Source organism: Acomys russatus, chromosome 1 (genome assembly GCF_903995435.1).
Source record: "Acomys russatus chromosome 1, mAcoRus1.1, whole genome shotgun sequence".
Lineage (NCBI taxonomy): Eukaryota > Metazoa > Chordata > Mammalia > Rodentia > Muridae > Acomys > Acomys russatus.
In genome coordinates, this window is record NC_067137.1 from 98,760,862 (window position 1) to 98,777,842 (window position 16,981).

General features: G+C 41.6%; 1 protein-coding gene across 38 annotated transcripts in view; it reads left to right on the forward strand.

Annotated features, from left to right (window-relative positions):
• Positions 1-16,981, forward strand: part of Nrxn3 (neurexin 3) — a 1,522,640-nt gene that overhangs the window by 989,078 nt on the left and 516,581 nt on the right. For 4 of the 38 annotated variants that reach the window (XM_051149976.1, XM_051149992.1, XM_051149961.1 and 1 more), the window contains exon 1: positions 9,995-11,182. The exons of 32 other annotated variants lie outside the window; for them this stretch is intronic. In XM_051149976.1, the coding sequence (XP_051005933.1) occupies positions 10,936-11,182 (247 nt within the window). In that variant the 5' untranslated portion in view covers positions 9,995-10,935. Of the gene's footprint in view, positions 1-9,994; positions 11,183-16,981 lie in introns of those variants that run through there. 2 more of the 38 variants (XM_051149968.1, XM_051149983.1) reach the window with 1 other exon arrangement.

Genomic DNA, 16,981 nt, shown 5'->3' on the forward strand with positions numbered 1-16,981 from the left:
TAGTTCTTGTGGTAAGTTTACTCAAACTTTTTAGAAAATACTTTAGATCTACCCCTCTTCTTAAAATATTTGCCTAGACACATAAATCTAGATTGATAAACATTTTATTTCACACAATACTACAACATTCATTGTTTTCTGGACTTTATTGAAAATTAATACACCAGTTTAAAAGTTTTGTGTTTTAGTTTTGGTATTCTTTCATGTGCCTATGATAAATTAAAAATATTGCATTTTTGTGTATTTGTTTTACTTTGCCTACAATCTTTAAATAAAACATATCATATTACTTTACTGTGAAAAATTTCCCATTTTCTTTTTAAATATTTCTCTCTCTATTTTCCTCTACTCTATCCCCAGTTTGTCTTAATAGAAGCATGTTTGGCTTTTCTTTGCTCTTTTGTTTTGCTGAAATCCCTTTCTCTGGGAGCTGCAAGACTTCCCCAGGTTTATGTGGCAGTTCATTAATTCTCTCTTTAGCTACATCTACATAACCCAACAACCACATTGTTTTTGTTAATTATGCTGTATTTTCAAAAGCTTGGTTTTTTAAAGTTTTCCATTTATTACAGATGTTTTTCTGTATTGATGGCATACTTTCTTCAGTTAATAATTTCAACCATATTTATTTTACCAACTTATCTTACTTTGATAGATAATATAATTTTTTGAGTTACTTATTCGCACATGCCAAATTATTTTCTTATTGTATTCTGTCTTTATATGCCTATTTCATATTGATTCATGTTGCAATGGGAGCTGTAAATACTTCATTCTAGAATGAGATCTAAGAATACACCGGTTGTTTTGATGAAGATATGTTATATAGTATTAAAATAGTCATTCTTTCTCTACATCTCAGTTTCTCTAACTTACATGTCTCCTAAATACCTACTTGTCTACACCAGCTGTTGAGGAGAGTCCTTGTATTGGTTAAAAAGAAAAAAGAAAAAATGGGCGTGGCCAGAAGATTCCATAGGTAAAGATGGTAAAGACACTTGTCACCAAGACTGACTACCTGGACTAAACCTTGAAGCCAGCACTAGCAAATTATTCTCTGATCTCCACATGCATGCTATGGCACACACACACACACACATACACATACATACACCCCACATAAAAACGAGTGAAAAAATGTAGTTCTACTCTGCTACTTAGCATCCCAGAGTGTTCAAGCCATTTTTTATTTATGTTTGATCCACCATGGTTTTTGGCTGAGAATTAAAGGACAGAAGAGCTGAGGGAATCACACCCTTTCCATAGCAAAAAAATTTGTATCACTGAACAATGGCTTTTTAGATCACAGGGACAGCAGATGTGTAGGTGTTGCAGTAGAAAAAATATTTGCTATCTAAAATAGAAACAAAATTGTTAACATGTCTAAAGAGAACTTGTTCTGTGTGGAATAATAGAGATTAAACTCTCATGCAACAATGCTACTGCTTTTGTAGAAGGCTAAGTTTCCTAACCCAGGTGCATACGGTTTCAATTTTAAAAATTTCAAATCTTTGCAGCATCTAGGAGTTGGGTTTGATCCTCAAGACGAGGCCAACAGATGATGATGTTTAAGCAAATGTAGAAGTGGGAAGCAAAGAGAAAGCTCAACAAAAACTTCATATATGTATAATCTTGTTTGTAAGACAAAGTTCTGTCCCTCACCCACTCCACGTTTCTTACCAAACATCTACTGCTTGAACCTTTCCTGTGATGGGGCGCTCATGGACTTGCAAGATCCCCCTTCTGATTTCACAACAGCTCCAAGTCCTGAAAACTTCTTCCTTGTAAAAGAGATGTCTGTATGCATGTGTGTGTGTGTGTGTGTGTGTGTGTGTGTGTGTGTGTGTGTGTGTGTGTTTGTGTTAACCAACAAATGTCCACAGTTTCCCATTGAGCTTAGGATTATTCTAAGTTTGAGATCAAGAATATTACTATCTTACACTCATCTATAATAATACAGGTAAATAGAGGCTAAGTAATTTATTCAATGCCATGGAGCTAGTTTAAAAAGAAGGAAAAGGAACAAGAACTTATGCTGTCTGACCTTGGAACTTAAACAGTTAATTTAGTCTAAGATCAAACAGTTTTAGTACATCATGTTCTTGTGAAATATATAGCCTACCAAGATATAGACTAACTGACAACAACAGAATGTCACAAGTGTTAACAGAACAGTGCTGTGGGAAGACAGAAAATGCCAATAATTCCGCCTGTCCACACTGAAGGTGGCAGATCTTAAAACATAGATATCATTGATGCTAAAATAGTCTATCAGTGTGGCTTCATCTATTTCAAGAACTGCTTGTCCTATCTCCAGTATGAACTCTGATTTCAGTACCTAGCCTCCAACTACTCTAATGGCTTTGAAATGTCCTTATTGTCACTGAACCATGCCCTTCTTACCCATCTTGCAAACACTTCCAAAGCTCCTCAGGTAGCACTGTACCTCCCAGTAGGAGTGTATTCTTCCATTCTCTCAAGATTTTTCTGTTATATGAATTTACACCTACTAAATCAATATAAACATACCATTTAACATCCCTGTGCACAGTGTGCGTGTGTGTGTGTTGTTTGTTTTGGTAGTATTTAGATTTGAACCTAAGGCCTCATCCATGAGAGTGAGGCTCTCTACCACTGAGATAAAACCCCAGCCCTTTTATAGATTAAAAAATAAAATATTTGCTGATTGTTTCAGATCCCTGCTTCTCTTAAATTATGTATTGTCCACAGGGTAGAGAGTGAGATGAATGCTCTAAGAAGAATATTTCTCAAAAAAAAAAAAAAAAAACCCAGAATAAATCAACAAATCAAAGATGAGTAAGCAATAGTTTAATTATTTTGACTCCTTATGGAATTTGCGTAGCATCTTGTAGTGCAGCAACCCAGCCCTTAGACATAAAGAGGGCTGTGGACGTATGTACTTCCTGTGGTGCCTCCATGTGTGTTTGCACTTTCTCTTCCCCCTTCTCTTTTCCTGTCTTTCATTATCCTCTGCCATACTTATCTCGTTCATAGAATGAAAATATTGAACCCTTCTAGAGTTTCTCAGACACTGACCATTTAACAAACAGAGAGGTTTGCCTCTGGGAAGCTGGAGGTACACAATTCTTCCCTACATTAAGAATTGCCTTTAGATTTCTTTCTGATTTCAATTTATTTTAGATCACATTCATATAGTAAACAGTAACACAAAATTATGTATTTCAATATATGTTTTCATGCAATCCTAAAAGGTCTTATGATCTAGGGATTATGAATCACTCTACTCTCTAGGAAACAAGGTTGGAGAATTCAAAACTGCTCAGGGCAAAACAGTGATGCATAGGACGTGGACATCTGTCTTCCAATGTTTCATACATGTGTCACCTTGCCTGTGAATCCACACTGGATCTTCTTCCTCTTGCCATGGTAGATTAGCTCCATTGTCTAGTATGTGTACCTGCTTTACACCTTTAATCTCACACTTGCTGTGGGATTTATGGTATGATTCTTCATCGGGTTTTAGCCTATTACAGCACTTGCTTCCTTAGGCCTGAAGTTCTTCCTCACTGAGTGTTTTGCATTTTACATAGTATCTTGTCCTAGTAAGCCTAAAGGTAACATTCATGGATTAAAGAAGTAGATGCCCTGACGTGATGGGCAAAGGTTGTGGTTCTTTATATACTGAGTAGGACTTAGCTCAAAAGTGGACTCATCAGTATTTAAAAAAAAAAAAAAAAAAAAGACGATTCAATGCTAATGAAATTCTTCATAAAATCAATGGAAATTAATAAGGCTTTGGAAAGTGTACCTTTCAGGAAGAAGCCCAATTAATTAGAATTAGAAGACAGGGAGAAAATGAAATAGAAGATCCAGAAAAGGCTTTGCAGATCCCAAAGCCAACTGAGGTTCAGTGAGTCCCCACCCTGCCATGGAAAACAACTGCAAAACAATGCTGGGCATCAGTTGTTGGTATTATCTGGTTCTGAGTCAATCTTTATTAAGATTATTATTATTTCATGTGGACTCCAAGGGGTTTTAGCTAAGGATCGCTTTTTGTACTTCCCCTTGAAGAGATATATAGAGCTGCCTTAAAAGGCAAATGTAAAAAGAGTCTGATGGAGCTGGCCTCTTTTCTGGCAAGGACAAGTCAGCATGCTGGAAGCAGCCAGGAGAGAATTTTCATCTATGTCTTGGGGTTGCTGGGGTTACTCCCCGGAAGATCTGAACAAGCACAAGGGAAGGACTAGCTGCAGGGATAACCTCTTACGAGTCCCCTGGAGAAGACGAGGATAATAACAGAAGAATTGTTGTAGCTGTCATTATAATTGATGCTGACCATTTTCTGTATGTCAGGCACTGTTGCCACACACTTCACATGCGTTAGCCATTTGAGTCTATGGTTTGTATGAGTGTTCTTGGTTTTGTTGTTGTTGTTTGTTTGTTTGTTTTTTGTTTTGGTATGGTTTGGCTTTTTTTGAGACAGGGTTTTTCTGTGTTAGCCTTGGCTGTCCTGGACTCACTTTTGTAGACCAGGCTGGCCTCGAACTCACAGTGATCCACTTGCCTCTGCCTCCCGAGTGCTGAGATTAAAGGCGAGCGCCACCATGCCCGGCTGTATGAGTGTTCTTATTTTTAAGAGAGAGAGGCTAAAGTAGAAACTGTCCAAAGACCTTCTCAAAACTTACATGGCAGCTAATAAATATAATTTGATCTCTGGCTGCCAAACAACACAACCCAACAGCTCAAAAGGCACCCTAAACCTTTGATTGGGGGGCATATCCTATACATATGCAATAAAATGACTCTGTTCGGGTTTGCAGGCTGTTGTTCAGAGGTTGAGAGCTTGCTTCACATGTGCGAGGTCCTGGTGCTACACACACAAACATAAAGTATTTGGTCTGTCTTTGTATAACAATAATTCATCTTATTTAATTCCTCAAAACTGGAGAGAGATCTTCACAGGGCTAAGGTTGCGGGGTTTGGATGAGTGATTTGTATCAGTAGTTTAGTACAGTCTAGCAAGCATATATGCCAGACCTCTTTGGGAGAACAGGGCCCTGCCTTTGATGTAAAATAAATAATAATCATAATAATTATTTAATAAATGATTATTATTATTTCATTTGGATTTCAAGGGGACTTATCTAAGGAGCTCTTTTCATACATCTCCTTGAATATATATGTGTATATATATACATATATATATATATATATATATATATATATATATATATATATTTAAACACTATAAATTTCCCAACCCCACTGCTCAATCTCCAAACATCTGGAAAACGTAAAGAAATTTGGCTCAACAGTTACATGCCTGATATCCCTCCTGTGGCCACAAGGAGGACAAGGGAATAATGATGTTTATTAGAAGGATGACTTAAAGAAATAGGAAGAAAAGATCTGGCGTGCTCAGAATGGTATGGCCATAAACAAAACATATTCTATTCATGTATCAAATTCTCAACAATAAAAGGTTAAAAAAAAAAAAAAAAGAAAAAAAAAAAGAAAAAAAAAAAAAGAAAAAAAGAAATGCCAGAGCAACCTAGGTATTCTCTGAGCCACACATTTATACAAAGAGGCTACTGTCGTTTTCATTTAGTCAAATTCATGTAGGAGTGATATTTAAAAGAAAAGGCTTCCTCTTTTATACTCCCCAAAGGAAAACATACTCGAAAATGGCTTTTTTTTTTTCCAGGATGGCTTTCTTAAATAAATGAACGGAAGAATGACTTATGCGGGTATAAATAAATCTCTTGACATATAATAAAGCAGTGTTCGACTGCTTTATGGTGTCACTGGAAGAACCTCTGGATATATTTATAGCCATGTTAACAGTCACCTGTATTTTTTCAGGACTTTTATTTCACTATACATTATGAGAGTTTAGTTTGGGGAGGGTGGCTTTTGTGTTTTTCTCTTCCCAAACTGCCTATTGGAGCCATGGAGAGGACAGAAAGTAAGGACTTCTACTCTTTGTTTTCTGAGAAAGTGGGTCTTCCCTTGATGGCTTGGGTCTCACAGAGTCAGGCTGTGCCTACGCTTTCTGGTCTTTTTAAGTCTGCAATCACATTAGATGTGCCGGCAGTGGCGAACTTGACAGGTATCTCCTGCTGACAGTGAAGTGGCACGTCAGAGCCTATCCAAGTGAGAAGAGGCAGGTGCGGAGATAAAATGCACCATGAGGGACGGTGGACAGGGCAACTTCACATTAGCTTTCTGATGCCTGACACTTTTAACTACAAGTAGGAGGCTTATTTCAGAAGCCAGGAGATTCCACATACTGCTCGTAAGCTGAGGTGATGAACAAAACAAGGTAAAGAATTAAGAGTAAAGGTTTTCTTCTCTTCTGTTTGGATTGTTTCCTGAGGAGAGAAGAGAGAGAGAGGAAATTAAAAGAGCCAGGAGAGGAAGTCTATGATGACAACCTCTGGAGCGCAATGCACTGAGAGGTCCAGCGATTTCCCCAGTGGACCCAGCTCACAGAGGGGTTTACACACCAGTAGCTTTCCATTCAGAAATGCAAGATTCTAAAGAGTTACATGTAGGTTTTATGCAAGGGATTTATGCAGGGGGCTAAAATGGATTATTCCTGTGAAATAAATTCGGCTTTAAGTCTGTGGTGGGCATAACAATTTTCAATCTGATCCTCTCCTAAAAGTGGACTCCTATCTTCTTCTATTTGATGTGCCTGGGATCCCAATTAAAGCTATCCATTAGAGGACAGAATTCAGGAGGGACAATGCAGGAGGGAGCATCTATGCTGGGCAGGGACTACTGTTTTTCTGGGTTTCTTGCTGTAGGGGGTAGGGGCATTTAAAACATACCAACATATTTCCAGAGACAAAATGCTCAAAATAAGCTGGTCTAACGTAACTGCAGTAGACTGAAAGAATAGGAGTTGGAAAAGACATATAAATAAGAACGTGTTGACTAGAGGGAGGGATGGAAGACATATGAAAAACTTAATAGTGTACTAAATTGGAGAAGGATGTGTAGTTCATCAGGATGCTTGCGGCTTAGCTCTTTGGAGTAGAAGAAGCAACATGAAGCAGCTTTGGATTTGTTATCTGATTAGCCATCTCCCCACTCAACTATGCCCATAAATGGGATCTCCCTCCTTGGAACCCACAATTGCTTCTTCTGATATTCTGTGAGGAGTAAAAAAATATAAGTTATAAGACTGAGACATAGAATGGATAGTCCCAGCTGCAGTGCCTTAGCAGTGTTTGCAGATCCCATTCTGCATCAAGGGTTTATTTTCCCTTTATATCCTGGCAGAGAATTAATTGGAATGTCCATCTAGGCTCCCCTTGCTTCCTTTGGATAAAGTCAAAACAGTCTCCAGCATTCAGTGCCAACTTGGAAAAGCAGGAGATCATGAAAAAGATAAGTGTTCTGCATATCAACTCTGGAAGGCTTGTCTCTTGGAAATCAATGTCACTAAAGCCAGATAAATGGGTCAGTGAAACTCATGGTAGGAGAGCTAATAGATTCTAAGACGTGGTTGGCAATTGGCCCACTGGGTTCATTTATTCAGCAAACATTTCCTGCTACTCGCTAACCATGTGCCACATACAGGGGATGCAGAGGAGAGGGGGGCCAAGGCTCCGCCTTCAGAGAGTGGGACAAAGGCTCAGCCAGAGAGCTTACCATTTTTCTTTTAAGGATATTCATTATGAACAGATGAAGCATTTGCCACAAAAGAAACAAATCAGAGCAACAGAGTAGAATAGCCACCAGGGATGGCAGTAGCTAGTCTTAGGTGAGAGGCAGAAAGATGCTCTAAGATGTGGCAAATGAACTGACAACCTTGGAGGAAGCCTCCCAAGTAAGAAAGCCCAGCAAAGCCTTTGCAGGCTTGAGTTGGCAAATATCTTGGTATATTCAAACAGAAGAGAGAAAGTGTGGGGGAGTAAGAGGGAAGTGAGTCTGGGACATCTAGTTAATGGAGCTGGCCAATACATCAGAAGCATGGTCTCCTGAGTCCTTTTAAGGTCACAGGACAGAGTTAGAGCTAGTTCAAAATGCAACAGGAATCTTTTGGTGGAACTAAATCAAGAAATAGTTGAGAAGTGTAAGAATTATCATAAACTGTCAGAAATAATGTTTAATTTCTTGGCTTTGCTAATAATAGCATACAACCCTAACTGCACACTTCACCTTCTGGAAGCTTCAGCTCATTTTTTTCTAGAGAACAGGGAATTGTGTTACTAACTTCCAGGTCTTATGCCAGAGGCATTCTGTATTTTCTCGTTTAAAACTCCTAACCCCCTAAAGAGGGAGACATCTCCCATACTCTACAGAGGAGATTCAAGCACCCCCTCTTCCACACCCACCTCTGCTGTGGTGTTTCTGAGTACAAGTTTCTGGTTAAGTTATTGTATTGGTAACCCCCCCCCACCCAAAGCTGAAAGGCCTTGTCAATGGGCCATGTCCTCGCCTCACCCCAAAGCTGTGAGCCAGGGCATTGGTGGCATGGGCAGATGGATCTTTAGGAAGCCACAACTTCCTGAACGAGAATCTTAAGTCACTATTGTAAATTCTGTTGGTATTAGAGCTCGTAGGTTGTATATAATAATCATCTATTGGAGGCTACTTCCTTAATAAGTCGTTGGGATGTCCCAAGGATGAACAGCACTGTCTTAATTTCCATTCTTCATCCTCATTAGGGAGTTTGCAATGAGCATAAATATATAATAGATTTGAGCCTTGCATATACATATATATGTACATATATCTGTATATATATGTAAGCATCTTTTGTTTTAAGATAAATGACATATAACACTGTGTGTGTGTGTGTGTGTGTGTGTGTGTGTGTGTGTGTGTGTGTGTCTACTCTACAGAGTGAAGGTGGATGATCAGGGCAGAGTAACTGCTAGCAAGGCTCATATCAAAAGGACGTGCCTGGAAATATGCCCTTCTCCTGCTTCTTATGCCCCCACTCAGTGGAGTTAGTGGAAATAGTGGATAGTGTCATTGTTTCCTGAAAGGGTTCTGGGCCAGCCCCTCCTGGAGTCACGGATGGCCATGACAGGAGCTACATGTGCTACCCACTCCTGTACTCCCCCTTTCCAACCCCTCCCCTTCAATGCCCTGCCACCATAACCCCACCCACCCATCCCTACACATCCCTTGTGTGCATGCCCTACCCAGAAGATTTAGGTAGTACTTGCTGGTGCTCAGCACTAGGGAGAATCCACCGCGCCTGAATCATCATCTTCTGGGCAAGTCAGGCACAGGCCAGCTACTCCTCTCCTTTGCACATCCACTTTACTGTCATTTGACTTAAAGGTGCTCTCTCTGGGTCCTGAATTCCAAGGGTTTTCTGTCTAGAGTAGGTGGAAGCCACCTCGGAGGGGCAGAGCTGCAGCCACGGAACCCTTCACTCTATAGTCTCTGGGCTAGCCACTCCAAAACCCTTTCTTCCGAGAGCGGAAACAGGGATTCTGTCATCTATTCATTGACACAGGAGTGGTGTCCTGGTCTCCTGTTCAGTCTCAGCAGAGCCATGCGCTGGAGAGTGGCAGCCTCAGGAGCAGCAAGAACAGCCAGACACCTACCACAGGCAGTCTAGTGCGCCCGCAGACTTGGGGTTTATTTTGGTTTAGGGACATTTGGGCTGTGCTGTTGCCTGGATATTTCTTCCAAAACCTTCCGGGTGCCTCAGTCGTCGGAGTTTGGGTTTAAAGATCCTGGGAGAGAAGCAGGAAGGAGATCTGGGCGGCAGCAGCAGTAGAAGCTTGTGGGTCTCCATCCTGAACACACGGCAGGGTGGGACTCAAGCAAGAAGGGAGAGCACCAGCTCCCGTGCGCCGCTGTGTAGGAGAGCAAGCAGCAAGCGAGCGTACTCTTGAATGGGGAGGGCTGGGATTCCGGGCGGCTCCTCCCCTCCCTCCTCCAGAGCCAGCCAGTCCCTCGGCAGAGCACACCGGCTGCAACTGATTTGCTCTCCGGAGTGCGCTATTTGCATATGACTTGCCCATTTGTGAATTTGGCTCCCCCAACTCCTTGCTTCACTTCACCTGTGCCTCCCCAGTTGCGCGCACTTTGCAAGCTCCCGCTCGTCTCTCGGCCGCCTTTGCTGCCTGCCGGCCACCTCCTCTAGTGCTCTCTCGGATTGCGCCCACCCTGCTCCTCTCCACCTCCTGCCACGTTGCTTTGATTGGCTAGCTCAGTGCTGTTTCTTTTCCTCCTGTCCCTTTTGATTTCCTTCTCTGATTGCTGCTGCTGTCTGCCTTTTCAACCCATTGTGAACCCAGGACTCAAGGCGGCTGCACCATGGCGCTCATCCAGGACACTCAGGGTTAACAGTCTTTGCGCCCTTCCACGGAGGCTCCCCGGAGCAAGAGAACTCTTCCACCTGCAGCCCCCCTTTTTTTTTTGCCTGGCAGCTCTGCATTGCATCGCTTGGAAGTCGAAACAAGAAAGGAAGGGAAAAAAATGTCCAAACTCCTTGGATATTGGGATTAACTAGCGTGAACCTACTTGGGTTTTCCCCTGCTTTGTCCTCTCTCTTCATTTCCACCTTTCCCCGAGCGGCTTTCCAGAGTATGCAGTTAAAACATCGGAATTGAGGCACCTAGAGAGCAGGAAGAAACCTCCAGGGTCCTTTCCTGAAATTGTGACAAGCCGGGGCTCTCCAGGTTTGCTGTACCTGGGTCTACTCTTGCATCCTAAATTTCTACTTCAGAGGGGAGAAAAGAGGCTTTGCTTTATCTTTTTTTTTAATCTTCAGTTTCTTTTTGTAGTTTCTTTTCCCTTCTTTTCTTTCCGTTTTTGAAACAGATCCATCATTACCCCTCAAACTCTTATTGCTTCCCCCATCCCCAAATTGGACAACTCTTCTTCCTGCTATGATGGGCCCCTGGGCATCATGAACTTCGTTATTGCTCACTGGCTGGAATTTAAACTGCCCATCTGTAGTGGTCCAGTGCGTTGACCATGCACCTGAGAATCCACGCAAGACGGAGCCCTCCTCGCCGGCCGGCCTGGACACTTGGGATCTGGTCTCTCTTCTGGGGATGTATCGTCAGCTCTGTATGGAGTTCTTCTAATGTAGCCTCCTCCTCCTCCTCCTCTTCCTCTCCGGGATCTCACTCTCAGCAGGAGCACCATTTCCAAGGCAGCAAGCACCACTCAGTGCCTATTTCTATCTATCGCTCCCCTGTTTCCCTTCGAGGAGGGCACGGTGGGTCTCTCTGCTCTTTATCTTTTACTGGGGCATTGCAAACCTTTAACCCACTCCGTCTTTCAGGTAGGGTCAAGGGTGGGAACAGCAGGAAAATTCAAGTTGAAATTACGAGAAGGCTTGCATGTGCACAAGAGGGAAAGACTGTCACTTTTTTTTCTTAAAGGCAAAAATGCTGTTTGCTGTCAGCTATTCACTTTCCAATAAAAGGTTCTCCCCTCCTCAGCACCCTTGATGATGTCAGTGGGAACACACTCTCTACCCTTTCCCATCTTCTACTTGTGATGGCAGCCAACTCAATCAGATAACTCCCCATGACGCGGCACGTTGAGAACTCATTCATTCACCTTGCATTCATTCAACCTTCCTTTCTCTGGTTTTGTTTGGGGGCTAGTTGTGAAGAAATAGCTGACAGCAGGTCTTTTGGGGGGGCAGCCTGAAGTTGACGGAACTGTTATAAAGTTACCTGTGTGGTAAAGGTCTGGGGCGAACAATTGAGTCAAAGAAGGCAGAAAATATAGTTAACAGCCAGTGGGTGTTATTACTCATTTGGGCAGCTTTATAGTTTCCTGTATGTCTGTTGGAAAGAGTAGCTATCTCCTAAACAGCACATCTAATATTGCTAACTACTAGAGAGGATGCAATCTGTCAAATAAGGCTAAGACCGTTTCTAATTTACCCTTGTAAATTATAGCATCTTTGATTCACCGTTTATGCAAGTGATCTTTCAATTAAAGCCAGTATGAATGGGCTGGTTGACACAGGCCATGTATGATATATTTTGCTCCTAACAACCCTCTTTTCATCATGGCTATTGAAGGAAGGGACCTGTGGTTCATAGAAATATACCCAGCTCTGAGCAGGCTCCCTCTAAAAGGCTGATGTCTGCAGCTAAGGCAGAAGCCTGCTGTAGTAAATTGTTTGAAGAAGTGTTTACTATGCACTCTATGCTGATGATGAGGGGAATGGGAAAGACAGAGAGAATGCATGAGCAGCCCTCTGGTGCCTGTGCTGTGAACCTCTCTAGAGGCCCTGTCCTGGCTTATATTTTGAGGCATGCTGGCCCCATTAGGAAAGTAATTCTTTCCCCTGGCTCCTACCCTGGGGGCTCCTGCTCCAAGCTGTTTTAAGTGGAAACACATTGAGAGAATGCCAGCACGTGCTGCTTCTTTCTTTTCCAGTCACATCTGGTGGAATGGTCAAGTAGTTTAGGGCATGTAAGGTCTGGTAGAATGGGCTAGTGTGATGAAGAGAATGCCCAAATGCTTGCTTCTAACCTGGCTGCTGTTACCCCCATGACCTGTGTTGGGTGTGCTGTAGACTCTATGTAAAGTAAGGCAAAAACAAACAAAACAAAAACACAGAAGCCCAGGCAAGAGCTACACACACACACACACACACACACACACACACACACACACACACACACACACGAGAGAGAGAGAGAGAGAGAGAGAGAGAGAGAGAGAGAGAGAGAGAGAGAGAGAGAGAGAGAGAGAGAATGCCATTAAAATGGAAACTTAACTCCTAAGGAAGAAATAGCCTGAGATAGGGTGGAGAAGGGAAGCCAGACAGACTATTACTAATAGCCATAATTAAACATAGAAACGCTGAGCGATAATTAGCTAAATTTTGCTAATTAGTGTAAATGATCACCAGGGAAATGAAGATTATGTGTTAGTTAGAGGTTAGAGGCGAGGAAGGTCTTGCTTTTTTTTTTTTTTTTTTTTTTTTTTTCTGTCGTTGTTGTTCAAGATGTAAACAGTTAAAAGCAGCTAGTAGTAGGTGATGGGATTTGCAGAACAGCGTACACGAAGGATTTCTAAATCCCAACCCCCTTCTCTGTCTTAGTCACATACACCCTCCCTTCCAAAAGTGTCTATTTGTATACAGGTTAATTTTTTTCTCTACCTCATCTATGCAAAATTTGGTACACCAGTTCCCTCTAAACCCCTTTGACTGGTTTCCATTGCAATTTCTTATTACCTGGCAACTGATAAGATTCAGGTTGACTTACAAAAAGAGAATAAGAAATGGCCAGAGACCCCCTCACAAGCCTTTCATAGCCAGCAGAGCCGCAGGATGCATCAAACCTAAGGGTCTGCCATAGTTAAGATAAAAAAGCTTCTGAATTCTACTCTTCGGTGCTTTCTTTCAGGAAGTCTCCATCCCACTGAAATGGGACTTGGAGAGTAAATATATTGATTCTAAGTAGGTGACTTCCATATTTAATTAATATTTTTAAACTTGAAACCAAGGAAAGTAGCAATTAACAAGAAGTTTATAACATATACATATTTGTGTATGTATATATGCACACACAGATATATGTTTCTATATGTATATGTATATATATATATATAATTTTTTAATGCTTCGCCTAACTTCCTAAGAAGCTCCAAATCCTAAGAAGCTCCAAACCCTCAGAGCTCCTGCTACTCAGCAGCTACCCCTTCCCCCATCCCCATGCCCTGTAGTAGGATTCTTACTAAGACAGATGGGGAAAACAGAAATCTTCCTAACAGCAGGTAGTTTCCACTCATGCTCTCATCCTTGCTTGGAGGTGATCTTTAAAATATTGATTATGCTATAGACTTTTGTGAAGTCTGTTATTCCAGGGCAGCCAGAGTGATGCTGAGATCATTTGTAGAATTGGGAGAGACTACTGAGGTACCCCAAATAGTCTCAGATTAGGACTTCAAGATCAAGTGGACCTTAAAAAAAACTGGAATCTGATGTACTTCTCCTCCTTCCTCCAATCTCTTCTTCCAGGCTGCCCACCCCCCTCTCATGTGCTCTTTTACCCATTAGTCACTCAGGTGACAGAGAAGAGTTTTCAGGGACCCGGCTTTGTCCTATCTGCAAGACACATGTAAGTTAATGAGACTTTGTGGTGTTCAGCTCAGCGTGATCCTATAGCTACATTGATAAGTATGGAAGACAACTGCTTCCATGTTTTTAAAAACTGCAGGAGGACAGCTGGGCCCCAAACAGGAAGCCAAATCATTTCATATAAAATCTAAATGTCCTTTGTAAAATTTATTCTCCCATTACTAAAAATACCTCTCCACACTTATTTTTCCATCTTATGCTGTGTTTCCAGCACTAAATAAGTCAAGTGTAAATGTGTTAGGTGGTTTAGTTGTAGAAAACATGTAAACAGGTAAATGTACTTGTTTTCTAATCTTCACTTCCATACAGGTCTTGTTCTGTTTCAAACTACCTTAGCTTAGCAGATATGGTGGTGGCCCCTCTGGTGGCCCAGGGGCCAGGAGTCTTGGATGAGACTCTGTCACAACTTCCTTTCAGGGACTAGCCCAAGAAGTTTGCACAGCAGTGGGCTTGCTCTGCATTCATCTATGGAGTACTTTATGGTTCTCAGGAGCTGCTTTCTAACCACTTTCTCTCAGCTTTCCTTCTTGAGATCGGGAACACTGAATAATTCAGAGTGTTGGTTGACAGATAAAACAACAAGATTTATATGTCTTTGGCCTTGGTGATGAATTAATTAAATTGGTTTCTCCTTTATCCTCAGCATGCATTGTTTTCCTTCTCTAAAATGTACTGGTAAGTGGTGGGTTTGGAGATTAGTCGGCTCTTGAAAGAGTTTAGGGGAAGAGTATAGTATCATAGTGTAAAGCTGTTCGGGATTGTAAATGTTATCGCTGCAGTCACCATGTAGGGTGGAGGTGGGGGGACCAAACACTATCACAGGTACAGGAGATGAGAGATGCTAACAACTGCCTTTGGGTGTGAGAGAGTAAAAGCCCCTTACCAACTAGCTATGCATATAATTCTGTAGCGAGAACTTTATGCCTCGATTTCAAACTTTGAATCTGGCAGAGGTACTATATTTTATTTTGTATTTTAGTGTTGAACTTATCAGATTTCAGAAACGTTACTTCTCTGCAAGCGTAGGTAGCCTGGGAGGAACACAACTCTGTGAAGGTAACCCCTGAACTCCCTTCCTATATTTGTTACCTGTGGCTGCCACAACAAAGCACCACACACTGGTTTCTTTAAAGAATCAGAAATTTGTCTTGGGGCTCTGAAGACTAAATGTTGAAATCAGCAAGCGAGCAGGCTTGGTTTCTCCCGAGTTCTCTCTGTGGTTTGCAGATGGTCATTTTCACTGTGGCCCCCAATTCATCTTTTCTCCTGTTCTCTGTGTACATCAGCCCTGGTGTATTTTGTTTTCCTGTTTTTCCTTCTCTCAGGGCCCATTAGGCTGCATTAGGCCCACCCTAATGGCTTCATCTTATTTTCATATCCTCTTTACAGGACCTATCTCCAAATAGTCACATTCTGAGTTACTCTTGAGTGGGGCTTCTGTGTACACATTTTGAGGAGATGGTGTAAATGCAGCACCGCCAGGGTGGAGGCTAGACATCACTCCACCTGTGCTACTTGTTTAATGAATTCAGTGACTATTATAGTCAGAATAGACAAGTAAACCCTGGGTGACAATAACAGCAATTTACCAAATCCTAAGATGGTGCCTAGAAAAGAAAAGTCTTATTTATATAAATGGCGAACACAAAGACAGCAGATTGAGTAAACTTCTGTTTGCCTTCTTGGCTGAGCTGCTGGGCCAGAGTCCAGGTGCTGGGATGTGCAGGACTAAGTCTGCATGAAGCCGACACAGCCTCTGTGCAGCTTAATGTCCACTTGAGGCTTCCTCACTCACACCTATTACTCTTCCAAGCTACATCCTCAGATTCCCTGCCCACTGACTTTTTTAAGACCCATAGCTGCTTTCTTTCACACACACACACACACACACACACACACACACACACACACACCTAGATCTTCATTTTTTCAATCTTTAAATGAGGAAACACAGATTAACTACATATAAAATGATTATTTTTTTTTTGACAGCAGAAAAAATGTGACCACTTTAAAATTTTAAGAAGTATCATCTCAATATTTTCCAGCTGTCTTTTATATAAAAATTTATTTATAAATATAAATGTTGTGGCCTGTCTACTTTATCAGTTGTAATGCTCTAGTGAAATGACTAAAAACCCATGTTGTGCATTATAAAGTTGCTTTAAATTTGAAGCAAGATGTTCAGTTCTTTTGGAAAATAATTTCCTCTGTCCCTCTTTTTCTCTCTTCTCCCTTTCCTTCCTTCCTTCCTTCCTTCCTTCCGTCCTTCCTTCCTTCCGTTCTTCCTCTTCCATTTATTCCTCCCTCCTCCTCCTCTTTCTTCTCCTCCTCCTCCTTACTCCTTCTTTCCCTACTTCAGATACTTCTTTTAAAAAAGAGTCTTGAGAACGTGTGCTGATGAGAGTCTCAGTGGTGAATGGTAATGGAGTTCAAATGGATGGTGGGGTAGCAGATGTGGGTGAGATCAATCAATCAAGCACAGGACTTAGGGTTGAATGTTGAATGTCCTGTGTCTCAGCCTTTGTGCCTGACTGAGAGGCATGCTCCTTGTTTTTAACGTGGATAGTTGATAGTACTTGTCTGTTATAGGCACAAAGTTTTCCAGAGGAAAAATTATGTATTGCATAGTGCGCATGTCTCATACAGGTGACACATTTTATGAGAAAAACTACAATGGCATTGCTACCTTCTCCCATTAACCTGTGTTTTCTTGTTAAAAGCTTGCTGCCAGGCAGGTTAAAGATATTGTATCCACAAGTTCCTTTGACTTTTCTATCTATACCAAGACTTTTGGCCTCTGAAGAACTACTTCATTTGCATACTACTTTTGAGGAAAATGTAGATGAGAATGCCATCGTGAACATTTTCCTGTTTTTAAACTAGTGGGAGATTACACAGTCCAGA